The 22,781-nt window shown below is 42.7% G+C and overlaps 1 protein-coding gene across 1 annotated transcript in view; it reads left to right on the top strand.

The window, feature by feature from the left end:
• The window catches only part of LOC140754730 (uncharacterized), a 213,878-nt gene that overhangs the window by 109,009 nt on the left and 82,088 nt on the right, over positions 1 to 22,781 (top strand). The window contains exons 3-12 of the mRNA XM_073089810.1: positions 11,460 to 11,562; positions 12,954 to 13,147; positions 13,688 to 13,843; positions 14,798 to 14,999; positions 15,404 to 15,528; positions 16,021 to 16,167; positions 16,478 to 16,607; positions 17,223 to 17,422; positions 18,011 to 18,164; positions 18,473 to 18,706. Of these exons, the coding sequence (XP_072945911.1) occupies positions 11,460 to 11,562; positions 12,954 to 13,147; positions 13,688 to 13,843; positions 14,798 to 14,999; positions 15,404 to 15,528; positions 16,021 to 16,167; positions 16,478 to 16,607; positions 17,223 to 17,422; positions 18,011 to 18,164; positions 18,473 to 18,706 (1,645 nt within the window). The remainder of the gene's footprint in view (positions 1 to 11,459; positions 11,563 to 12,953; positions 13,148 to 13,687; positions 13,844 to 14,797; positions 15,000 to 15,403; positions 15,529 to 16,020; positions 16,168 to 16,477; positions 16,608 to 17,222; positions 17,423 to 18,010; positions 18,165 to 18,472; positions 18,707 to 22,781) is intronic.

Below are 22,781 nucleotides of genomic sequence, written 5' to 3'. Positions count from 1 at the left end.
ATGACAGTAATAAAAACAAAAGGGGTTCAACAATGATAATAAATGGTCCACACCAGAATACATTCCAAGGAATTCATACAATTATGTATAATAAAAATAGAATTCAACAATTATAAAGATAGACTTGATTGACAGCTAACCAATTTCAATTACCTTCATGGAAACTTCAACCAGACTAATCTACAGGATATCTTGATAAATCTACTCATTTTCGGAAAATATCTTAGTTTATATGTAGGTTTCTAGTTGACCCGTGGTCACTTCGTTGGGCGTTAATTATATTTTTGTGATGCAATTATGTTGTGAGAACTAATAGAGAACAACATTTTTGATGAACATTACTCGTATGTTCGTTTAGTTAGCGCACGCCGGTAAAGCATCACATCTTTCCTAATTTCCGCTGACTTGAATATACATATGCCATTATTTTTCTCTGATTTTTTTGTTCAATCATAATAAAATATAGCCTATAGCACTCCTGAATAGCATAGCTTTCTGATTGTGAAAGAATTTTTATGATCATTTCAGTATTTCCGAATTAGGCCTTACAAACAAAAAACAAACAACGTTACGAACTTTACCTCTTTATTTCTCTCTCTCTCTCTTTCTCTATTATTCTCCTAATCTATACTAATAATTAGTAATTAATTTATTTATTTATTAGTAAATAATTTATTTTTTATCACACCGTACCTACTCTTCGTGTTACGAAGCGTCCGGCGATTACGAAGCGATTTTATCCATTTTTAAATTTCATCTCGTAAATACAGCTGCCAACTTCATGTCTCTGGAAGTATTGCGGATGACATCTCTTGTTTTTGCGTCAAACATAGCTCTCGGCTTCGATATAACGTTTTACAGTTACAACGGGAATTTTCCTGACGTAATCAATTTTCTTGACGGGCCTCAATACTGTATTTGACTAACGATTTATTAAATACTAGCAGACCCGGCAAACTTTGTACCGCCTCAAAATTTATTTATCAAATATATTTCATATAAAATACACCCTATGTTACACGTAGATAATGTAGCTTTCGAATGGTGAAAGAATTTTTAAAATCGGTCCAGTAGTTTTTGAGCCTATTCATTACAACCATTTGTTATTAACCAATGAGGTGTTTTCCACCTGATAGTAAGTGAGCACTTAAACCGATGGGCATCTGCGGCTGAATCCATATAAAACGGGGGTTCTCCCTTAAGCCAATCACAGATGCGTTGGACATCCTGAGCACTAATTTGCTTCACATGGAAATCAGCTGGTGGACACTCTTCCACCGAAGCGCAAGAACTGCTTATCGTTAGAAGTAGATGTGACGGTGGCACTTCCCCGGTCGAACATATTTCAGAGGAAAATATATCTAATATTGTTTTCGCTATAAGTGTGTCAGAAGCAGTTTAGCCGTTTCAAAGATGTTTTATAATCTGGGAAAAAAATCATAAGTTATAATAAGGATATTCTACATTGGAAGATGCTGTTCAAAGTGAAATTCTAAAATGTATACGGACAATACTTTTATTAATAGGTCGAATGAATCACACTAATATTTTATTCTAATTTTACATTTTTATTTTAACCAATAACCTGAAAACTAAATTTGCAGAAAATTATTTATTATTTTTTTTATTGTTAATTTATTTATTATATTAACTGGAAAATATTTACAATTATAATTAAACTTACAGAAAATTAAAAGAGATAAATTAAACTATAAATAACGGACAATACTTTATTATTTATTTGTTCAAGATTATACGCCGTTAAAATTAACCCATCAATGTCTGCCACACTGTTTGCTAAGCATCATGTGTTGATTTTTTGCCCGACAACCAACATGCGCGCTGTCTTCGTCTCCATCAAACGACCAATTATCATGTTGTTGGAATTACACTCAACAACTGTATATAAATAGTCGATGTCAAAACACACGGACAAATCTATCCATGTATATCTATATAAATTGTAAAATTGAACTGTTTGTTTGTGATTTCTGACGATATGCGTCGAATTACTGTCGTATTGGCATAATTATAGTTATTTACACGCTACTATTACAGAAAAAATGTATCTATATGTCGCCTTGTCTGTCCGTTTGTTTGTAATTCGTATCTTTGGAACTGATTAACTACCATTGGCGAATTTTGACTCATATGTACTTACTTTTCTAGAAGTGCAAAAGGCTGGTTTTTCCTTAGATTTCTTAAACGTTTGTGAAGTCTATCAAACAGCACTTAACAGCGGACTTTGCCTAAATTCCTCTCACTTTGAGAATAGACCTGTGCCCAGCTGTAATACAGTAAGACCCCTTTTATATATTAGTTATATGTAGACATTGTACGTTTGTAACATTTATTTTGTAAGGGAGATGTGTATTTATCCGAGGCGTACCAGCCTAGTCCTCAGGGGTAGCGGCGCATCTGTGGCAGTAGCCCTCCACTTACCTTCAAGTGGACTGCATGCTCATCTGCTACTTTTTGACAGAAATTTTCGTATACATTGTGTATCAACGCATTTATGTCTATCACACACGACCGCGCAGACACTAGCCGTACCTGACACTTGTCTGGCACGTCCAATGTCTGACAATCTAAATAAGTCTTTATGGGTTGAAGTGCCAAACAAAACCGCGGGAGGGAGCTGTAATCAATAATCAACTCTCAATTAATTTCGTTCGGACCTCACGCAACACCACCAATCAATGATGCTCCTGACATTTCAATCGTCTCTACACGACTGTTATTTGTTCGTGGTGGAAAAAACTTTCGTTTCCGCGCTTTCGATTTAATTGATCGCGTTGAAATCGATTCACTTGCCCGTATAATCGATGTGTGTACTCTACTACTATCCATCTTTTTATGCTATAGTAACATGCAGACCACCTGATAACCTGTAGTGGCTTTCGACATGTTTAATCAACATTAGGTAAGATATGTCGTCAGCTAAATACATTTTGGTTCAACCCCAGCGGCACCACCGCCACACAATCTGTCTTATAACAGCAGTGTTAAACGCTGCTGTGTTGTGGTTTGGAGGATGTGATAAGGGAGACATACTTTTTCGAGGCATTCCTTAGGGGTAGCGGCTCATCTGTAGCCGACCTTAGGAAGGAAAATCTGATCCTATCTAGGGTTAGGACTAAGCTTTTTTTTTTTTTTTTTTTTTTTTTTCCGCTTTGAAGAAGCGGATTTTTTAGAAGATGCGAACTGTTTTTGAGGCCCTCGCTTAGTTATACGGGCGGCTTCAAACAGGGTTTTATGTAAAGTTAATGTTTCGCTATAAAATGTTTTTTTTTTTTTTTTTTTTTTTTTAAAGGATAATAGAATAAAAGAAATAAAATAGAAATTAAATGTGACAAATAAAATGATTATACTCTAATGATTTAATTATAAATCAGGTATCATTCAGTTTCTTCAATTTATTTACAATATTATTTACGTGATTTAAAAACGATTTCATGCACGAATCCTTGGTCATGAGATCAGAAAGACTGTATGGATTAATATTAATGTTGTTGCAGGTGAATTCGTGCTCTAGACGTGTATTTGCGAAGACTGGGCAATGCCTAAGTAGATGTTCAATGGTTTGGACTGAATCTCCATCGCAGGGACATTTATCGCTACTGGATATTTTAAAACGGTTTAGATAGTGGAGATGATAGCCGTGGCCAGTTAACACTTGTGTGAGTTGAAAGGTTAGGTTTGTAGATTTATGGAGGTTTCTAATAAGATTTATGCTAGGGCACCAAAGTCGCGTATGTGCTCCTTTGGTTTCAGCCTGATATCTATTGTTAATAATTTGGTCGGTTTCTAATTTCCGATGGTATTTCATGTAACTGATGGGAAAGTTGCTGAAGTTGGGTGACGAGTGCAGACTGGCCGCTGCTTTTGCAGCTTGGTCAGCCGCCTCGTTTCCTGCGAGTCCGATATGTGATTTGATCCACATGAACCGAATTGAACCAACGAATTGAATTTTGTGTATATGTTTGTGAATTTGTACGGTCATTGCGTTGGTAGAGTTCCGATTCTGTAACTCCATAAGAGCAGACATGGAATCGGAAAGGATGGTAACGCTTGTTATTTCTTTCGTAACGCAATGCTCGCAGGCTCTCTGTATTGCAAGCATTTCTGCTTGAAATACAGAGCAGCTACCGTGGAGTTTAAGTTTCGGTTAGGACTAAGCTGGAACGCCTCAGAAAAGTATGTCTCCCTTGCCACACCACAAACAAGTACATAACAGTATGTCATATATTAAGACAGCTATGCACATGACTTTTTCAATATGATATAAGCTACGATAAATCACAATCCCAATTGAAACCAGGTCACAAAGCCACCCGGGAATAGAACCGACTACCCGCGCTGGCTGGCAACGGTAACAGTGTATGCTGCATTGAATATATGACATATAGGTACATAGGTGTTCGTGTATTCCATTAGATAATAGATAATGTATGTCATCCGCGTTTTAGCTATTAGACTTGTTTAGTTTATTTTATGCAGGGGGAAAATAAATCATGTGTTCCGCTATGGTGGATGGTCCAAGATCCGACTGAGTGAATGCTATGGTCATCTGATTTTCAATCATAATGCATTTTATCGGTAATTTTACTAGAGGACTGTTTTAACACATTTTACCATTATTGTCCCACTGCTGGACACGAGTGTCCTCTCGGAGTCGGACGGATTAGGCCATAGTTCACCGCGTTGGCCTAGTGCCTATTGGTAGACTTCACATACCTACGAGTTTTTTTTATAAATCTCATCTCCGGTGTGCAGGTTTCCTCACAATGTCTTCCTTCGTCGTTTAAAATTTTAAAAATGTATTATGGTTTAAAAGACTGATCTTGTAGTGCTATTATAACTGTAGTATTAAAACAAACAATTATATCCCAATTCAAAATTAAATTCAACTAGGTTTTGAGACTAAACCAAACAATACAAGCTCTTTACGTTCGAGTTTGACTAAAATACTAAACTAAACCATTATTTCGTGCCTTGAAGAATGGACCACATAATTTGGTGAGTGATTATTGCTTCGTTAAAGGGTAATTATATTAAAGTGTATTGTATTATGATAATTGGTAAGTAAACTCGATTATACTGAAGAATAAAAAGACTTCATTTTTTAATTAAGTACGTGAAGGAACAAACAAACGCTTTTTACACTCACAGCCCCACACTAGGATTCCCTGTGTCGTGGGTGCCATGGACACACCCATAGACGAATACACAAACACCCAGACCCAGAAAAAAAAAACCTAAATTCATCATTTAGATATCTGTCTGACCGGGGATCGAACCCGGGACACTTTGCGCGTCAGAGCGGTATGATGACCGCTCCGCCACGCGGGTCGTCAAAGGCCTACTCCTGCTTATCACAGCCGTGTTATCTAACCTAAATACCTAACTATTATGTAAACGGTAACAATCCTTCATCAGTGACTTATTTCCCCATTGAACAACAATAGCTTCGTTATCGTCAACCTATTCGAGACGAACAATAATGGCGTTTGCAAAAAATTACATGTGTGTCATGTCCTTGAGGGCTTGTGACATAGGGCTGTCGGTACCAAAAATAGAGTGACCGTACCGGGGTTTTATTTGGCTGAACAATAATAAAAATCATTGACAAAATTTTAGGCAAATTTTTAAAAGTCAATGTTTAAGAAGAAATTTTCAATCAAAAACGTATAGTGCAGTGGAAAGGTGACGTGGAATGAAGAGTGAAATTACTAAATAGGGAAAATTTTACGTTAGATATACTTATAAACATTAAGCCGATATTTCAATATTTTGCGACCGGAGCTGTACCACCACACCTATTTCTTACATAAAGCACTTCTTACTGAAGCTGATAATCTTAGTCTTATGTGTGTGGAACAGTTCCGAAAAGTACATACGTACTGGGTCTGGTAAGGTATACACCTTACCAGACCCTTCAAACTAGAAGACAACAGGCCTTAAAACTGCTGTTACGAGTATTAGCCAGAAATAGGTGTAGCGATGGAGTCAAACTCCAGAAGCTTCTACCACCTTCAAAAGTATAACTATAGCCAAACATCCGGCTAAAATATACATCCCTAGTGACAGATCCTATCTGTTACACTATTCCATGCATCTCGTTGAAATGTGCCATGGTCGTGTTTTATGATATTAACATAACAAATACGACACTGTTCTATTTGTGTAGGCACGGGCATTATGTACACAGGTACTGAATTACAGGCTTTGAAATCGATTCCGCTATATATTATGTATGAATCTTGTTTCTGTTCTGATTGGGTGTTTGCATATTCGTCTTATCTTCCACGACACAGGACACTAGGAAGTGCGAGGTTTGGAGTGTAGGAAGCTTATTTCTATGCCAAAAATGTATGATTTAGCTTTTGTAAATAAGTAGGAATATAACCAAGTCAAAACCCATCACTCAAAGCAGTATTAAAATCGGACCAGTGGTTTTGGAGATAAATGGTAACATTGGTTTGCTCAAACATCCTCTCACCCCAGCGCTATCGTCTCCGTTCCGCCATGATTAAAAACGTATTTTTTAGCTTATTGGGTGCATTTTGCTGGGCGTTTTGATAATCGTATATAAATATATTTACAGGGGTTGAAATCCTTCAACGTCGATGTACGATAATCTAAGGGAGGAGAGAGAGTAGGCATAATTTTATTTATTAAGAATTTGATATTCCGAGCAATGTTTATTTTGCTTATCGTGAATATCTAACTTAATGCCCGTGACGAAATTGATGAAATTGTAATATTACCGCTTTAGTTCTATTACCTACTATTTATTTATTTTTTGCGTTGAATAACATTTAAGCAAGCGGATTAGGGATAGTTCATTTTCCAAGATTTTAACATAATTCACAGTACCTGGTGATATTGCAAAAAATATGCAAAAACTTAATATGAAAAACCAAAAAAACATCTAAGTACAAGTTTGTTATAGTAGCTAGTCATTCAGTCATTCCGTTAGTTGACAGAATGTTTTTTGTGTTGTACTAGAGTAGTATAATCACGACTTGTTTTTTGTTAGGTATATGACAAATATGTGACGTAAGTGGCCACTGCAATCATGACCAGATTCAGAGCTATCCTATATGCCTCCTGAGTACATTATGTATAATATGTTGGTAGAAGCCTTAGTGGTTCGACTCCGGAAGCACCACCACCACACCTATTTCTGCCTCAATAAGTGCTCTGGGGTAGCTCTGATCTTGGGTTGATAACAAATATCCATTGGCGACAGTAGCCACCTTCAATCAAGTGAACAGTACGCTCATTTGCTATTTCTACACTTATGATAAGAAAAAAATTGCGCCAATGAAAACGTGTAATGCGTCATCTCTACAAAAAAAATGTTTGTTTTCCAAATCTCCAATCTGTCTACACAAACAAGACTCAGTAGCCCGGAAGCAGCTCCAGACAAAGTGGAATTGAGACAAAAGATCGCAGGTGCGTTCACGTGCCTAAACACCTCTTGCGTCGGTAATTACGCTTTTAAGATCTCACTTCTTTACGTACTGCATAAGCGTTCAAGTACTGCTCAGAAAATACGACGATTACTGTAGTATGTATGTGTATATATGTATAAGGAGCGTACATTCCCTGAAGGTCGTAGAATCTTCTGTGGTTCGACTCCTGCGACACCATGGCCTCAACTACTTCTGCCTAATAACAGCAGTGTTAAACACTTGTGTGTTCTGGTTTGAAGGGTGTAGTAAGGGAGATATGCTTGTCAAAGGGCATTCCAGCTACGTCCTCAGGGGTAGCGGCGCATCTGTGGATGACCTCAGGTAAGAATCTAATCTTATCTGAGGTTGATTACATATATCTATCAGGGCAGTCGCAATTTACTAACAGGTGGACTGCATGTTCGACTGTTCGTCTACTACTCTAATATTATTTAAAAAAATAAGTTTCCGTTTTTACCCTTCGAATACGGAACCCTAAAAATTGTGTTGATGGTACCTTTGGAGTGGAATCACGAAGTTCACCACATTCAAATTTCCTGTGTATCTAATTACCCCGTGTACGCCTAAGCCAATACACCAAGTTGAAACCACTGCATCCCTTACGTCTAAGTTTGGTAAAGTTGGCACCAAGCTATGACGCGGTTAGTTAAGCCGAGCCAAGTTAGAACTTAAAGTTATTCGCACCGCAAGAAGTTCCGACTGAGTTGTTAACTTGTAAGAGGATTCACTTATATGCAGTACCGTGAAAACTGTTAGCTGTTAGAGCAGATATAATAGGAGAATGAAGGATGTAACATGCATGTTTAAAATTGTTCTTTATTATTTTCTTTTTAAAAATAGAAGTAAATTTGAACATTAAAGGCCCGGCCAAACAGAACGCGTATTTTAGCGCCGCGCTAGGCGTCAGCGCTAGAACAAAATCTTGACGCCGCGCTCTAGGGCCAAGTTGCGCGTTCTTGACGCCGGGTGTAGTATTTTTTTACAAATTTGCGTACAAGCGTCATTGTATGGGAAAAATTAAGCGCGCGCGTACGAGAACGCGCGTACGCGCTCCCTGTGACGGCTTCCTTAATAACTCAGTACAATACAACTCAGCGGCGTCAAGATTTACTTCTAGCACTAACGCCCTAGCGCGGCGCTAGGATACGCGCTCTGTGTGGCCAGGCCTTAAGTTCAGTAAGCCCTGAGGAGTGAGGACTAACTTGGACAGAATGCTTGGTGTTAGGGAGGTAATACACGTGCGGCAGCCTGCGCTGGTGAACATCGTCGACGCCTTATCTGCCTTATCCCACTTTTAAAACCAGAGAAACAATAGCATTTAAAACTGCCAATATAACGTGGAAATAGGTCACAAAAACAGTCCAAATGGAAAAGTTTTTATATTCATATCAATTTATATTCATTTTATAATTTAATTATTCATGTTTTGATGAGTGTGTCATTCTTAACATTTATTTTTAACGATGGTTGTATATTTTTCTATGCGGTATTTTTAAAATTTGTAACCTCGATTTAATTTACTTGTAGGTACAGATGTTATTCCGGTAAAATGTCAAAGAATAATGGGAAAATTCCGTAGCGCCCACGCTACGTGACCCAAACTTTAATTAAACGATATTTAGATTTGTTATTGACATTGAGCAGGCAAAACAATCTTCGAATGAAGCATGGGACATTGGATTTGATTGGGTTTCATTCATAATTAAATACAAAAAGAAATTTAAATGTCTATTTGTGATATTAAATTGTCATTTCCTCCTAACATGTGTTATTAATAATCAATATATCCATCGTTTTGTCTATCGAAGATTAATAATTGGTAAATTTTGATAATTTGCTAAATATTCACCATCATCATCATCAACCCATTAACGTCCCACTGCTGGGCACGGGTCTCCTCTCAGAATGAGAACGATTAGGTCATAGTCCACCGCGCTGGCCAAGTGCGTATTGGTAGACTTCACATACCTTTGCGATTATTTTTATATAAATCTCACAGGTATCCTCACGATGTTTTCCTTCTCCGTTTTAGCAAGTGATAATTAATTTCTAATACGCACATAATTTCGAAAAATCAGAGGTGCGTGCCTGGGATTTGAACCTCGGACCCCTCGATCGAGAGGCCGAGTTTCTTAACCACTAGGTTATCACTACTGCTAAATATTAAAACAAATGAAATGTCGACCAATCTGTACGACATAGGTATCTTGAATATAGATCTCTTTAAATCTAACACCTTGGAAGTTCTTGAAATTGTCTCTGGTTGGAGTAAACATGAGTGTGGCGTATAAAAAGTCATATTAATATCGTAGTTACAAATGTAGTCGACCTTCGAACAAACTAATACGTTCCGCTCTGATGCACAGTGACCATTAGGATCTGTTTACACTGGCGCCTTACAACTGACGATTTGATATTTGTTATCGTCGCTACTGTATTTCAGAGCTTGTGTTAAGAAATCTATATGCAAATAAGTAGTATACTTATCGTACTTATTTAACTTTTATTACGGGTATTATAAAGAAATGTCGTTTAATTTTTACCATTTCATAGTCTTCAATCATTATTTTTGGCCAAGTTGTAGAACAAACCAAACTTATACCAACCAGAGACAATAGTATTGTTAACAAAAGACAAAAATATGATTTAAAAATCTTGGAATGATTTAAGTATAGGTACAAAGTACAAACATCTTATATATAAAATTCTCGTGTCACAATGTTAGTTACTGTACTCTTCCGAAAAGCTCTTCCGATTTTCACCAAATTTTTATATGCATATTCAGTAGGTCTGAGAATCGGCTACTATCTATTTTTCATACCCCTAAGTGATAAGGTTCACCCTTAACATTTTCTTATTTATATGGCAACACTACGTTTGCCGGATCAGCTAGTATTTTATAAAATACACGATTGATGAACTAGTTATAAATTAACGCTAAATTATAATTTAAATAATTGCGTTAGAAATACACAGTTACAACTTATGAAGACTTTACTGTGACTTTAAACGTACTTATGTATTTTAACCAACTTCACAAAATAAAGAGTTTATCAATTCGTCGCGTATATTTTTCAAAAACCTATTCATATGGTGACGATCAAAGACCCGCGTGGCGGCCACCATACCGGTCTGACATGCAAAGGGTCCCGGGTTCGATCCCCGGCCAGACAGATATCTAAATGATGAATTTAGATTTCTGTTTCTGGGTCTGGGTGTTTGTGTATTTGTCTATGTGTGTGTCCATGGCACCCACGACACAGGGAATCCAAGTGTGGGGCTGCGATTTTAGAAAGCGTTTATTTATATAATATGTTGAGGATCCCTTGTCTTTCTATCTAACGATATCCAGATTTATTAAATCAATAAAATGTATGTATGTATGTATGTTCTCGGTTACAGAAAATGTTTCGCTAGTGCGTAATTAGAACGAACAACGAAGAATTTAATTCTTTGTGCATTTTCTCCAGTTAATATGCAAATGTTTGATGGCAAGAATTTAGTCGGCTTCGCTTATGCCGATAATGAGCTTCGATGTCGAATAATAATTGAAGTTATGTTGGATAATTGCAATAGAAAAGAAATATCACTTAGAACGTAACAATTTTCATAAAAAATGCGTATACAGGTAAATATAGTTGGTTTACGCACAAAGGCAGATACATAAATGTTCATGTCCAGAATACATATTAGGTACTTAAAATCTAGAATTTTTAACCGAAGAAAAGGAGCTTCTGTATTCGACCGCTACATATTATGTATGTATGCATGTATATTTTTATGTTTTCAAAAATTACTCATCCAATTTGGATGGGAGTTTGATTATTCTCGTCGTCGTTCGAATCCATATCAAAACAACTGGTACCAAATCTACTATTCACAAGTAGCATTCTTGTCTGTATAAATATAAACAAATTAAATAAGAGCCTTAAAAATAGAGTATAAAAAACATACTTTAAATTATTTTTTCCATTTCAGAATGGTCTGAACGCTCTTCACCTCGCTGCCAAAGATGGACACATCTCAGTTGTCGAGGAGTTACTCAAACGAGGCGCCGTAGTCGACGCCGCCACAAAGAAAGGTAGATATATTTCTTTTTCTTTTGTAAGAAAGTGTATGGCTTTTGAAAACTCGTAAATGGAACATAAAGTCAATGGTGATTAGAACTTCGTGCTTATTTATATGCTAGTATCATCAAATAATGAAATAGATCAAATCATAGATGTGTTGTTCCAATCGAATTTTAATTCATCAAAAGTTTTAAAGTCGTTGTGAAACTTCTTTGTTTCTTTCATAAATCTTTATTTTAAATTCGGATATTTATTTAGTAGTCAGATATTATCATGATCAGTCCGATTAAACTATACAACTAATTATAAAACGTTTCCATAATAATCTAACGTACTACAAAACAAAGAAATAGATAAGAAACAGAAGCTTTTATCTCTTACTATCTTTAATAGGTATTGTTTCTCGGTTACAAGCAAAAATGAAAGTTGCAATTGATCTATGTCAGCGATTCCATCTATTGTTCTTGTGTTATCGATCGTGACTTTGCAGCAATTAAACGTGTCGTTAAACCAATTAGCGGATATGTTTAACAGCTTTTAAGTTTTGATTGTATTACTCTTTGTTTAAGTGTGTCGAATGTAGAGTTTGACATAAATGGTCATGTGTATTCTTAGAACAAATTTCTTTTAAGTGTTATGAGGAGAGAGTAAAAGTTTGTTACATAGAGCCTTCATGAAAATGCCAAAATGATGACTTACGATTAAATCCACCAAGCTGGCCAAGTGCGGATTAGTACTTTTTTATTATTACTATACTATTTTCATAAACATTAAAAATATTTTTAGGGAACTTTCAGATTACTATACTTCATAAACATTAAAAATATTTTTAGGGAACTTTCAGATTACTATACTTCATAAACATTAAAAATATTTTTAGGGAACTTTCAGATTACTATACTTCATAAACATTAAAAATATTTTTAGGGAACTTTCAGGCATTTGGTGAAAATTACTGTCATTATAGGATGATTTTCTTAACCGTAATTAGTTTCTATTGCGAATACAAAAATCATAAATCCGGAATATTGTCGTTGTGTCTCGGGAATTTTATCTTTGGATCCCCAACGAGAGAGATTCATACCAGATTATCATAGTTTAGAGAGACTGCTCATTAATTAAACTTCGAATTGGCGTTACCGTCACATCTTATGTTATGTCCAAAAATATCAGCAAATTGCCAGGGGATCTCAATCTCATTTCATTTTCTTAACTATTTCATCAGCTTTCACTTCTCCCTGTATTTACAACTCCGCTTTTCTACCCAAGATATTCATCATAACAGCCAGCAATATAATTTCTAGGGCATCTCTATCTCATATCTTAGCTATTTAATTAAATTCCACTTTTCCCTGTCTTTACAATTCCACTTTGTTAACCAAGATATTCGTCATCGTTTCAGGCAACACAGCACTCCACATAGCATGTCTCGCGGGACAAGAGTCGGTGGCGCGCGCGCTGCTGGGCGCTGGCGCCAAGGCAGACGCGCAATCAGCCGCCGGCTTCACGCCGCTGTACATGGCGGCGCAGGAGAACCACGCTGGGTGCGTGAAGATGCTGCTGGCCGCTGGTGCCAGTCAGACTCTTGCTACAGAGGTGAATAAGAATAAAATGACTATAATCTGATCATCCAAATTTGAAGCTTCTCGGCAGTTTTTGCTATAGCTATTTTATCTGAGCCATGTGTTGATGATCGCAGAAAGTAGATCGTACACTGCTGCGGACTTTGATCTACAATATTGATTGGTACTGTTGGTCGAAGCTTTGGGATAAATTTCTTATTACTCTTCAATAAAATCCACAGACAAAAAGTTGTGCTGATATTCTAGGCAAATATCATGCGGCATTCTTTACCTATCATATTTTATCTGAAGTCTAGAATAAGTTGCAGAATCAAAATTGAATAAATATAAATGTAGGCCATAGATGCAAAGTTGAGGTTCACTACAGAAGGAAAGAATTATTAGTTTTTCTTTAGTCACCCATGTAACTCAGCAAACCATCTTCAGACTTCCGTATATTTAGTATTTAATACTCGTTCCTAAAAATGTGTTACAGTAAAGGAAGCAAGACAGCTGTGGGAAATCTTATGAAATTTATTTAATCAGGCTGAAATATGCTTTATTTTAACTTCAGGATGGATTCACACCGCTCGCAGTGGCGATGCAACAAGGACACGACCGCGTGGTAGCGGAACTGCTCGAATCGGACACGCGAGGCAAGGTTCGACTGCCGGCGCTTCACATCGCCGCCAAGAAGAATGATGTCAAGGCAGCCACTCTGCTACTAGAGGTACTGACTTTTATTTGGGAATTGATATTTTTTTGCTTGTATAAAGTATTAAGTGAGGTACTTTATATTAATTACAATCCCTTTAAGACTAATGAGTAATTCTACGCTAACTTGAACTGCTAAATAATCATATGAAGGTGGCGTCCTCTGACACTGCACTTCTTTGTTTTATCACATAGCACACAATGTTCTTGTGTTCTATAGTGTTCAGTTATCGATATAATGGCATGAGATTATTTAGATGATATTTGTGGTAGAACCCTTTGTGGTTCGACTCCGGCGTTACCACCGCCACACCTATTTCTACCTAATAACAGCAGTGTTAAGCGCTGTTTCGTTCCGTTTTGAAGGGTGTGGTAAGGGAGACATACTTTTCCGAGGCGTTCCAGCTTAGTCCTCAGGGGTAGCGACGCATCTGTGGCCGACCTCAGGTAGGAATATCTAATCCTATTTGGGGTTGATTACAGATGTCCATGGGCGGCAGCAGCCACTTATCAGGTGGACTGCATGCTCGTCTGCTACTCCTATATTATAAAAAAAATGAGAATCTGAGTGAGATTTAAATTCAACTTAAGTTGTATATAAGCTTCACTAATGCTTATCTTCGTTAAAGTTTTGCGAATTCTTCGTGTTTACGAGCTGTTGTTCAAAAACAACAACTTGGCTAGTGGTGATATAACTTTTAAATCCCCAACTTTAAACTTATTGTATTTTATCATAAGTCACGGGCTCATTTTTATTCACAGATAATAAAAAATGTTCATTAACTTTTTTAAAAGATTATAATGTTTTCTATTCATCAAGTCAGGTCCAAATATGGTGGAAAACTTCAATAATTAGTTTCGAATTGTAGAGACAATTTTAAACTTGTAGAAACTTTCAATAGAATCGTGGAATTCTGTGAAATGTTTGTCTGTCTGTCTTTTTGTGAAACGTATTTGCAATTTTTTTCAGAACGAACACAACCCCGACGCCTGCTCGAAGTCCGGTTTCACTCCCCTCCATATCGCGGCTCACTACGGGAACGTGGGCGTTGCGAAGGCGTTGCTCACAGCCGGCGCTGACTCCGGACGAGCGGCGAAACACAACATCACACCTCTACACGTGGCCAGCAAATGGGGGCAGCTGGCTATGGTGGATCTGCTCGTTGAAAATGGTAAGTACCTCGCATTGCACCTAAATATCCATAGTACAGAGATGTGGGCGTGGCAAAGACGTTAATGAAGGGCGGTGCTAACTCCGTACCAGCGGCGAAATAAACATACTGCTGGTCATGGTTCATATATCGACTAGGCTAAGACTGCTGATAATATGTACCGATTTCGGACGATCTGAACAATTAATTTTATTTTATTTATATATCGCCTAAACACAAGATTTAGGCATTGGTTTATGACTGATAGGCATTCAATAAAAACATTTTAAAAAATTGCTCTTATTTACCTTTCTTGAATGTAGGAGAAGAAAACTGGCAGTAATAGAATATTCCTATTTTAAGACTGCATTTCTAACTATTATCCGTACTAGTATCTATAGTAACGAGGATGATTGTGTTTCCAGGTGCAAACATAGCCGCAGTAACTCGCGACGGGCTAACGCCGTTACACTGCGCCGCTCGGTCGGGACACAGCAATGTGGTCTCGAGATTGCTGCAGCACGGCGCTCCCATCACAAGCAAGACAAAGGTGAATATATTAGAACAAATCGGCATTTCTTGTTCTATTACTGGCTCCTTTCAAGGTATAGCATGATTTAAATACATTGTCTTCCGTAGCTCTCATTTTTATTTTCTGTTGCCTGAATGGACAAAATAAATACAGAACCTCCTTTTTTGAAGTTGATTAAAAATAATAAATATTTCATGTCTCGTGATCATCAATCCAACATTACACGCGGTGTTTTATAATCTTACTAAAAATGACTCATTTACATGCTTATGATCTGGATTCTGGAAAGTAATCAGTCGGCTATATCCTAGATCAACTGGCTAGTCGAAACAACAGCGAAACTGTAGCTTTCTTCTAACCTCTTATCCATAGTTTTATTAAGAAAACACACCTTTCCTCAAAATTGGAGACAATGTCCCACTGTCACATAAAAGTTCGAACTTCAAAAAATACTTCAATATCATATTTTAAGCGTGAATAGTTCAATAAAAAATATCTTAATATTTCCAGAACGGCCTAACCCCCCTCCACATGTCAGTACAAGGGGAGCATGTGGAGACCGCTCGTGTGCTGCTCAGCGAAGGTGCTCCCATCGATGACGTCACTGTCGACTACCTCACGGCACTACACGTGGCTGCGCACTGCGGACACGTTAAGGTAGGATACACTTACGCACTTCCATAATATACCCATTGTTAATAATCTATCTAAGGTTTTGCGTACCAAAGATCGAAATTTGTCAATTTTGTGCATATGTGTTATTTTTCGATTGTATTAGAAGTCAAAAATTTAATATATTGCTCTTTCCACTTAATTTTCTTAGGCTTTCTCTATTAGACGTTCCAAGATATTATTACTACCTGCCTCATTATGACTATCTCTTAGGTCTTCTTTATCAATTTCCACAACTCTGAAGAAGCCGCTTCAAAATTATTCTTGTACAATATATGTAATACATTTCTTACAGGTCGCTAAATTACTACTGGACAGAAATGCAGACGCGAATGCACGTGCGTTGAATGGTTTCACCCCTTTACACATCGCGTGTAAGAAGAATAGGTTGAAGGTTGTGGAGTTACTGCTCAAATATGGTGCCAGTGAGTGTTTATTATTATATTGGATTATTAAAATGAGGGAGATAAAAATAGTAAATTATTTTGTCATTTTTTTTTTGTATTATTTGTAGAACTTTAAGGTAGGGAAAAAGAAAGTCTCCAAATTGTTGACCACAAGAAAATGAAAAAAATCAAATTGTTTTAAGTGCAATGTAGTTTTTAATTTTCAACTTATTTTTGTTATTAAAATTTAGAAGTATAAGATAGAACCACGGGTCTATTGCTTGGCACAACACCATTTAAAAATATCTTAAAAATCCTTCATAACTTAACCTATCCTCTAAATTTGTCTAGGATAAGATAGGTCTAGGACAGATCCAAGTTAAATTGATAAGCAATAAAACTCATCTCGCCTGAATATGTTAATTTTCATCATTCACATTTTTATATTAAATTTTGCATTTTGCCTATCATTCCAACCTACAAAAATACATTCACTCATGCGTAACAAATGCTTGTTCCACCTATTTTATAATAGGAGCATAAAAATAAACCAGTGTTATTTGATTTTAGACTAAGGTTATTGCGGAATTGAGACAATTTACCATGTAAAGGGTACTCGAGATTTGTGGTTTTTAAAGTAAATATTTCTTCCAGGCAAATCCGCAACCACCGAGTCAGGCCTAACCCCTCTGCATGTGGCCTCATTCATGGGCTGCATGAACATCGCGCTGGTGCTGCTGGGCGCGGGGGCGGAGGCCGACGCCGCCACCGCGCGGGGCGAAACACCCCTGCATCTCGCCGCTAGGGCTCACCAGACGGATCTGGTGCGGGTCTTGCTGAGGAATAATGCTAAGGTACGGTTTATAGTGTTTTGGTACGTTACATAATGTTTTGGCAAAGGGTGACCTCGCGCCGAGGTATGTGATTATTGTCGGGGAACGTGGTCCGAGTCTAAGTTCGGAGCTTGTTTGTTTGTTTTTTTTTGGAAATAGATGTTGAAAAACTTCTATACCGTGATTCAGAAACGTTTAACGTCATATTATCTTGACGAGCCGCGGGAAGTCGCCATATAGAGTTAAGTTAATATTCTATATTAAATAAATGATGTTAGGGTAGATTGAATATGACGGCACGGCATAGAATACAAAAGTATAAAATGATGATTAAGTGTGGGTTCATAGTTTCTTTTCAGCCTAATATTCATTTTATTGACTCATTTAATGTCTCAGTTTATTGAATCAGTAAAAATTTTCTTCGTGATAAATGAATAATCTAAATAGACTCCTGCTGTATTTTATACAAATGTGTAATTTAATGACGAATTACAAAAATAAATATTGGGAAATATTATATTGTAAATAATATAAGGCAAATAAAAATAACGATTTCTACTTTTTAACATCATCTTCGTATTTTAATATCATGCTGTCATATTGTTTTAGGTGGAAGCCCGTGCCCGCGAGGAACAAACTCCTCTACACGTCGCAGCGAGACTGGGCCACGCTGATATAGCAGCGTTACTGTTACAACACGGTGCGCAGGTTGCCGCTGCGACTAAGGACAGATATACTCCTCTTCATATTGCTGCTAAGGAAGGTATGTCAATTGTTTTCCAGCTCTGTGTTTTATTGATATTTAATAGTTGAAAATTTTGTCAATAGGATGTAAAAGTGGGTGTGAGGGGGCAAGGGGTTTCATTATTATTTATTCATATTGAAAAAAGTTAAGATTTTATTTAAATAACGAATTTTGCTATCACGTGTAACAAAAAAAATGTTCTGAATTTTGACCAAAATATTTTACACAATATATTTATTTTTAATATATATTATCTTATTAATTAAGCATCGCTATCCGTAGCTCTACTATAAGCAGTAACAAACATCATATATAAATGTTTCTAGGCAAAGAAGAGGTAGCATCAATCCTGCTGGACCACAACGCACCAATCGAAGCGGAGACCCGCAAAGGCTTCACCCCACTACACCTGGCCGCCAAGTATGGAGATATGGGCGTGGCGCGCCTACTGCTGGCCCGCGGTGCTCAGCCCGACGCACCCGGCAAGAGCCACATCACGCCGCTGCACATGGCCACGTACTACGGGCACCCGGACATCGCGCTGCTGCTGCTGGACAAAGGTAGCTATGGCGGGGCCCCGCGCCCGGCAAGAGCCACATCACGCCGCTGCACATGGCCACGTACTACGGGCACCCGGACATCGCGCTGCTGCTGCTGGACAAAGGTAGCTATGGCGGGGCCCCGCGCCCGGCAAGAGCCACATCACGCCGCTGCACATGGCCACGTACTACGGGCACCCGGACATCGCGCTGCTGCTGCTGGACAAAGGTAGCTATGGCGGGGCCCCGCGCCCGGCAAGAGCCACATCACGCCGCTGCACATGGCCACGTACTACGGGCACCCGGACATCGCGCTGCTGCTGCTGGACAAAGGTAGCTATGGCGGGGCCCCGCGCCCGGCAAGAGCCACATCACGCCGCTGCACATGGCCACGTACTACGGGCACCCGGACATCGCGCTGCTGCTGCTGGACAAAGGTAGCTATGGCGGGGCCCCGCGCCCGGCAAGAGCCACATCACGCCGCTGCACATGGCCACGTACTACGGGCACCCGGACATCGCGCTGCTGCTGCTGGACAAAGGTAGCTATGGCGGGGCCCCGCGCCCGGCAAGAGCCACATCACGCCGCTGCACATGGCCACGTACTACGGGCACCCGGACATCGCGCTGCTGCTGCTGGACAAAGGTAGCTATGGCGGGGCCCCGCGCCCGGCAAGAGCCACATCACGCCGCTGCACATGGCCACGTACTACGGGCACCCGGACATCGCGCTGCTGCTGCTGGACAAAGGTAGCTATGGCGGGGCCCCGCGCCCGGCAAGAGCCACATCACGCCGCTGCACATGGCCACGTACTACGGGCACCCGGACATCGCGCTGCTGCTGCTGGACAAAGGTAGCTATGGCGGGGCCCCGCGCCCGGCAAGAGCCACATCACGCCGCTGCACATGGCCACGTACTACGGGCACCCGGACATCGCGCTGCTGCTGCTGGACAAAGGTAGCTATGGCGGGGCCCCGCGCCCGGCAAGAGCCACATCACGCCGCTGCACATGGCCACGTACTACGGGCACCCGGACATCGCGCTGCTGCTGCTGCTGGACAAAGGTAGCTATGGCGGGGCCCCGCGCCCGGCAAGAGCCACATCACGCCGCTGCACATGGCCACGTACTACGGGCACCCGGACATCGCGCTGCTGCTGCTGGACAAAGGTAGCTATGGCGGGGCCCCGCGCCCGGCAAGAGCCACATCACGCCGCTGCACATGGCCACGTACTACGGGCACCCGGACATCGCGCTGCTGCTGCTGGACAAAGGTAGCTATGGCGGGGCCCCGCGCCCGGCAAGAGCCACATCACGCCGCTGCACATGGCCACGTACTACGGGCACCCGGACATCGCGCTGCTGCTGCTGCTGGACAAAGGTAGCTATGGCGGGGCCCCGCGCCCGGCAAGAGCCACATCACGCCGCTGCACATGGCCACGTACTACGGGCACCCGGACATCGCGCTGCTGCTGCTGCTGGACAAAGGTAGCTATGGCGGGGCCCCGCGCCCGGCAAGAGCCACATCACGCCGCTGCACATGGCCACGTACTACGGGCACCCGGACATCGCGCTGCTGCTGCTGGACAAAGGTAGCTATGGCGGGGCCCCGCGCCCGGCAAGAGCCACATCACGCCGCTGCACATGGCCACGTACTACGGGCACCCGGACATCGCGCTGCTGCTGCTGGACAAAGGTAGCTATGGCGGGGCCCCGCGCCCGGCAAGAGCCACATCACGCCGCTGCACATGGCCACGTACTACGGGCACCCGGACATCGCGCTGCTGCTGCTGGACAAAGGTAGCTATGGCGGGGCCCCGCGCCCGGCAAGAGCCACATCACGCCGCTGCACATGGCCACGTACTACGGGCACCCGGACATCGCGCTGCTGCTGCTGGACAAAGGTAGCTATGGCGGGGCCCCGCGCCCGGCAAGAGCCACATCACGCCGCTGCACATGGCCACGTACTACGGGCACCCGGACATCGCGCTGCTGCTGCTGGACAAAGGTAGCTATGGCGGGGCCCCGCGCCCGGCAAGAGCCACATCACGCCGCTGCACATGGCCACGTACTACGGGCACCCGGACATCGCGCTGCTGCTGCTGGACAAAGGTAGCTATGGCGGGGCCCCGCGCCCGGCAAGAGCCACATCACGCCGCTGCACATGGCCACGTACTACGGGCACCCGGACATCGCGCTGCTGCTGCTGGACAAAGGTAGCTATGGCGGGGCCCCGCGCCCGGCAAGAGCCACATCACGCCGCTGCACATGGCCACGTACTACGGGCACCCGGACATCGCGCTGCTGCTGCTGGACAAAGGTAGCTATGGCGGGGCCCCGCGCCCGGCAAGAGCCACATCACGCCGCTGCACATGGCCACGTACTACGGGCACCCGGACATCGCGCTGCTGCTGCTGGACAAAGGTAGCTATGGCGGGGCCCCGCGCCCGGCAAGAGCCACATCACGCCGCTGCACATGGCCACGTACTACGGGCACCCGGACATCGCGCTGCTGCTGCTGCTGGACAAAGGTAGCTATGGCGGGGCCCCGCGCCCGGCAAGAGCCACATCACGCCGCTGCACATGGCCACGTACTACGGGCACCCGGACATCGCGCTGCTGCTGCTGGACAAAGGTAGCTATGGCGGGGCCCCGCGCCCGGCAAGAGCCACATCACGCCGCTGCACATGGCCACGTACTACGGGCACCCGGACATCGCGCTGCTGCTGCTGGACAAAGGTAGCTATGGCGGGGCCCCGCGCCCGGCAAGAGCCACATCACGCCGCTGCACATGGCCACGTACTACGGGCACCCGGACATCGCGCTGCTGCTGCTGCTGGACAAAGGTAGCTATGGCGGGGCCCCGCGCCCGGCAAGAGCCACATCACGCCGCTGCACATGGCCACGTACTACGGGCACCCGGACATCGCGCTGCTGCTGCTGCTGGACAAAGGTAGCTATGGCGGGGCCCCGCGCCCGGCAAGAGCCACATCACGCCGCTGCACATGGCCACGTACTACGGGCACCCGGACATCGCGCTGCTGCTGCTGGACAAAGGTAGCTATGGCGGGGCCCCGCGCCCGGCAAGAGCCACATCACGCCGCTGCACATGGCCACGTACTACGGGCACCCGGACATCGCGCTGCTGCTGCTGGACAAAGGTAGCTATGGCGGGGCCCCGCGCCCGGCAAGAGCCACATCACGCCGCTGCACATGGCCACGTACTACGGGCACCCGGACATCGCGCTGCTGCTGCTGGACAAAGGTAGCTATGGCGGGGCCCCGCGCCCGGCAAGAGCCACATCACGCCGCTGCACATGGCCACGTACTACGGGCACCCGGACATCGCGCTGCTGCTGCTGGACAAAGGTAGCTATGGCGGGGCCCCGCGCCCGGCAAGAGCCACATCACGCCGCTGCACATGGCCACGTACTACGGGCACCCGGACATCGCGCTGCTGCTGCTGGACAAAGGTAGCTATGGCGGGGCCCCGCGCCCGGCAAGAGCCACATCACGCCGCTGCACATGGCCACGTACTACGGGCACCCGGACATCGCGCTGCTGCTGCTGGACAAAGGTAGCTATGGCGGGGCCCCGCGCCCGGCAAGAGCCACATCACGCCGCTGCACATGGCCACGTACTACGGGCACCCGGACATCGCGCTGCTGCTGCTGGACAAAGGTAGCTATGGCGGGGCCCCGCGCCCGGCAAGAGCCACATCACGCCGCTGCACATGGCCACGTACTACGGGCACCCGGACATCGCGCTGCTGCTGCTGGACAAAGGTAGCTATGGCGGGGCCCCGCGCCCGGCAAGAGCCACATCACGCCGCTGCACATGGCCACGTACTACGGGCACCCGGACATCGCGCTGCTGCTGCTGGACAAAGGTAGCTATGGCGGGGCCCCGCGCCCGGCAAGAGCCACATCACGCCGCTGCACATGGCCACGTACTACGGGCACCCGGACATCGCGCTGCTGCTGCTGGACAAAGGTAGCTATGGCGGGGCCCCGCGCCCGGCAAGAGCCACATCACGCCGCTGCACATGGCCACGTACTACGGGCACCCGGACATCGCGCTGCTGCTGCTGGACAAAGG

This window comes from Epargyreus clarus, unplaced genomic scaffold (assembly GCF_041222505.1).
Source record: "Epargyreus clarus isolate Ecla_fem2 unplaced genomic scaffold, WU_Ecla_fem_2.2 ptg000031l, whole genome shotgun sequence".
Lineage (NCBI taxonomy): Eukaryota > Metazoa > Arthropoda > Insecta > Lepidoptera > Hesperiidae > Epargyreus > Epargyreus clarus.
This window is presented reverse-complemented; position numbering and strand designations above follow the sequence as displayed.